A 5,161-nucleotide genomic window follows, 5' to 3' on the forward strand; every position below is an offset into this window, starting at 1 on the left:
GAGTTATTATACAACCTTTTACATTTGTACAACCAATACAACACAATCTCAACTGTCCATTTAATTTGATGAATTTGTGATTTCATATAAATTTTGATTGTTTCATAATATAAAGTATTGATCTTAATTTGATTATTTATGAAAGATGACTAAGGTTTATTAATTATGATTAATACCTTATATTATGAAACAATTAAAACTTTTATGAAGTCACATCTTCATCAAATTAAATGGACGGTTGAAAGTGAGTTACATTGGTTGTATAATAATATATATATATATATATATATATATAAAGTTTTAGATTTACATATAAATTTCATGAGTACAAGATCAACCATTTTATTTTATGGTTTTTGTCCAAAGGATTTGTAACATGGGGTGTGAATTAAAGTTCATGAGACTTGACTTATTTTCCTTCAATTCCTAATTTTAGAAATAAATTCAGATTGTATGGCCTGCTGCCTCTTTCTTCACCTACCTATATATAAAAAAAATACATCTCTAAACCACAAGAGTGATGTCCGATTGGTTTGAGTTTGAGCTCCAAATGTCAAAAGTGTCTGGAGGTCCCAAGGAGAAATAAAAATCATTTTGTGACCATAGAGGTTCAAATGCGATGACTCTAGGCCACCTGCGAACCGGATGGTCGTCCTCAAATTAGTCGGCTCGCATAGCGGGTTGGATATCCAGGTTAATAGAAAAAATACATCTCTATATCTATATCTATATTTAACATGTGAAATATATATATATATATATATATATATATATATAGTATATTTCAAATGCAACCATGTTTATTTGTACAACCAATGCAACTCAATCAATTGAGATATTTATGAAAATGACGAGAGTTCATTTATTATGATTTGAATATTATAGAAGATGAATAAAGTTTATTAATTATGATCAATAATTTATATTAGGAAACAATCAAAATATCTATAAAACCACATATTCATCAAATTAAATGGACGGTTGAGATTGAGTTGTATTGGTTGTACAAATGTAAAGGGTTGTATAATAACCAMCCCCTCTCTCTCTCTCTCTATCTCTCTCTCTCTCTCTATACATATATATTTGCAAACCACGTTATTTGTACAAACCGTACAAACCTCATTCAACCAATCATAATTTTTTATTTTGTTCGGTTTTTTGTAATTATGAGAGATTGATTAATCATTTTTATTGTGGAGAGTGTTAATCATGGATATTATCATTTTCATTATTTTAATTTTAGAAAAATAAATGAAACAGTTTCATTAAAATTTCATTAAGTATTATACGAAACAATTTCATAACCATATATGAAACAACTTCATAAAAAAATATATTATATGAAACAATTTCAGAAAATTAAACAATTTCATAAAAAAAATTCATAAGATTAAACAATGAAATCGACAGATGAGGGTGATTTGCACGGTTTGTACAAATTGGATGGTTTGCATTTGATTGCTCCTCACTCTCTCTCTCTCTCTCTCTCTATATATATATATATATATATATATATATATATATATATATCTTTGACAATATCTCAGGGTTATTATTCATGAAATTGTAACAATTTGGTGTTTATAGATATGTTTGTTCTCTCTCTCTCTCACACACACACACACACACTCTCTCTCTCTCTATATATATATATATATATATATCATTCAACAAATTATTAACCATTGAATAAATGTGAAACAGTTGATAATTGTGACAACAACGAAACAAATGTGTATTATATAACACATGTTTCACTTTTTTTTATAGTTGTCAGTATTTTTGAAATTCTTACTTAATTTGAGATATATACACACACACACATGTATATAAAAGATCACACGAGAAGCTAACTAACTTGTAAGAAGAGGAGAAGAAATATAACTCACATAATCCATTAACTAAAGAATAACATAATTTTTTTTTAGAAATTAGAATAATTATAATTTTCTTTAATTTAATAAATTCATAATTATTTTATAAAAGTTTTATATAACTTCTTTTTCTAGATATCTTTGATAAGAAAAAGTTCAAAATTTTCACCAAATATTACATATGATATCTACGATTGATTCATAATTTTCTTCACCATTTTGCTTCTAATTTTTTTATCTATGTTTTGGATCACATGTAATAAATTTCGTTTAACATATGATCTACTATGTGAATTTTTGTACATATCATATATAATAATATGCGTCTGAATATAAGTGATGTATCATCACATGTGATAATATTTACATCACAAAAAAAATCTATAAATATAAATATACACAATCACATATATATATGATTAACAAAAATATATCTACGATTACATCATATGATTAACAAAAATTTCTAAAATTATCACATATGAATTTATCGTAGATATCACATGTGATATTTGATGAAAATTGTGAAATTATTTTATTAAAAATTTATATAAAACTTGATAAAAAAAGTGATTAATTAATTAAAAATTAAAATATAAATAAATCTAAAAGATATAATGAGTTTTTTTAAAGAATTTATCCAATTCAAAATAATAATTATTCTAATTCCTAAAATTATTTTTTATTTTTTATTTATGGTATTTATTAATTAATAGATTGTATGACCCATATTTCTTCTCGTCTTTTTATAAATTAACTGCCTTCTCATTTGAACCTATGACCCTATATATATGTATAGGGTGGGGGTGGGGGTGGGGCATAATTAAATTGAACCATAAAAAGGCTAGAACTCATAAGAACTATTAATCATATATATTTTTGTTAAATTGTAAGACAATGCATGTAGCGATACGGTGTTATTTCACAATGTGAAACAAAAAGTAGGAAAAACACACATTAAATATTCTCACATTGGAAAATAGCAATATACTTTCAAATGTATTGTTTCACAATATGTGAAACACCACATGGAAACTAAATCTCACTGTTTCAATATTTTTGTGTTTCTCATTTGATTTTACGAGAACAACGATCAAATAAGAGAGAACGGGGATGACCAAACCAATACAAAAAATTAATCTAAACTCATATGAAAAATCACATGTGTTTTGGCTTCAGTTTATGTTGCTTCTTACATAACACGTGTATTGTTTTCTTCTCTATACCTGTTCTCTTTTTTAGGTAATATATTGTTGTTTTTCTGGAAAAAAATAATAACCATGTGGGTTTTGTTTTTTAATTTACAGAGTTATGAAAACACTTGAGCGTTATCAACGTTGCTGCTTTAATCCTCAAGACAACAACAATGAACGAGAAACACAGGTTAATTACATCTCTAACAAAACTAGAAAACTTTGTGTTGTTGAATACAGAGTTCTAAGCTCATATGATTATGAATGATTGTTACTAATAAACTAACAAAGCACACCCTATTTATACCCTTATTACATAAGACATTAACAAACAGTGTAAAACAGTTAAGCACAAGGACTTGGATACAATTTTAGTTCCAACAATGACTTTTAAGCACTTGAAATCTTCGAAAAACTTGGCTTTCTTTCATCTTCAGATAAACAGCTTCACTTTCATCAAATTTGAATTTTATCAAATTTTTTTGGTTAATTAAATCTAATTTCTCTGAGTCGTACGTAGAGTTGGTATCAAGAAGTTTCCAAGTTGAAAGCGAAGTTTGAATCCCTCCAACGCACCCAAAGGTATTTTTGAAACCATTTCACTCGGACTTACTTTCTACATGGACTTTTTCGTCGTTTGATATTTTATTCGTGTTGAAATTCAAAGACATTTACTCGGGGAAGATCTTGGACCGCTTAGCGTTAAAGAACTACATAATCTTGAAAAACAACTTGAAGGGGCTCTCACACAAGCACGACAAAGGAAGGTAATTAATTCAGTTAGAATTAACTCGCTTTTTCAATGGTTTCAGTCTAGAATCGTACGCTGGCTTATCTTTTAAATGAAATACTGATCAATCATAAATCAATTTGACTGTATGGAGTTTTGAAAATGTATGCAGACACAAATCATGGTAGAACAGATGGAAGAGCTTCGTCGTAAGGTAAAATTCAAACAGATTTAATTGTTTAAAAGCCAAATCTTGTATATATCGAGAAGTATAATGTAAAGCAACTGACTATAAGTATAACAGTTTCGGTAATTCAATTTATCTGTTACATAGTTTTTCTTGTAAATGTATAATAAAACTGAATAAATTGATAGGAACGCGAACTTGGAGACATGAACAAGCATCTAAAGATCAAGGTCTCACATGAGTTATCAACGGTATGTTTTTGTTTATCGGTTTTCACATGAGTTATAAACATAAGAACTAATGCATCGTGTGCTATTTCACATGATTTTTTTTTCTATATAGGGCTTAGATTTAGTGTATTCATTAACATATATTTGTTTCATAATGTGTTTGTTTCATATATATTCGTTTCACAATGTGAATATCTTTTTCGTGGTTGTGAAACAAAAAATACAACTAAAAAGTTTCTAATTGTGAAACGAATACATATGAAATAAACACGTTGTGAAACGAATACATTAAATCCAAGTTATAGATAAAAAAAATCATGTGAATTGTGTACGCACCGGTTCTTAAGGCTATCACAATTTATTAGGTTTTCAAATGATTAAATCCATATATATATATATATGTATATATATGTATATATATATGTATGTATATATATGTATATATGTATATATATGTATGTATATATATGTATGTATGTATATATATGTATGTATGTATATATATGTATGTATGTATTGGGAAAGTTCAAACAAGAACACCTTCATTTTACAAGAACACGAGAACACCCTTTTAATATAGACAATCACATGTGATACTATTATTCTATCACATATGATATACATGTGATACTAAATCAGAGACGTGGACGATTTTCGATGCGATCTTGGTTGCGGGCCAAATCACCCTTACACCACTAAGCCCCCTCACATGTATTATTATCACATGTGGTAAGGATGTTGTTGATATGGTACTATAATCCATCAAGACGCATACAACCTTTGACGTGACCTAAGTCGTAGAACACGTCGTCCGCATATCACATGGTCCCCTCACGCGTATTATCACATGTGATAAGGGTGTTATCGCGTTCTCGTAAAATGGTGGTGTTCTTATTTGAACCTCCACCTATATGTGTGTATATATATATATATATATATATATATAT

General features: G+C 27.8%; 1 protein-coding gene across 1 annotated transcript in view; it reads left to right on the top strand.

The window, feature by feature from the left end:
- LOC112529098 (MADS-box transcription factor 6) overlaps positions 1 to 5,161 on the top strand; it is a 9,085-nt gene that overhangs the window by 2,279 nt on the left and 1,645 nt on the right. The window contains exons 2-7 of the mRNA XM_025140174.1: positions 3,182 to 3,257; positions 3,588 to 3,649; positions 3,735 to 3,834; positions 3,970 to 4,011; positions 4,173 to 4,235; positions 4,327 to 4,340. Coding sequence (XP_024995942.1) covers positions 3,182 to 3,257; positions 3,588 to 3,649; positions 3,735 to 3,834; positions 3,970 to 4,011; positions 4,173 to 4,235; positions 4,327 to 4,340 — 357 coding nt within the window. The remainder of the gene's footprint in view (positions 1 to 3,181; positions 3,258 to 3,587; positions 3,650 to 3,734; positions 3,835 to 3,969; positions 4,012 to 4,172; positions 4,236 to 4,326; positions 4,341 to 5,161) is intronic.

Source organism: Cynara cardunculus (assembly GCF_001531365.2).
Source record: "Cynara cardunculus var. scolymus isolate 2C chromosome LG 16, CcrdV1, whole genome shotgun sequence".
NCBI lineage: Eukaryota > Viridiplantae > Streptophyta > Magnoliopsida > Asterales > Asteraceae > Cynara > Cynara cardunculus.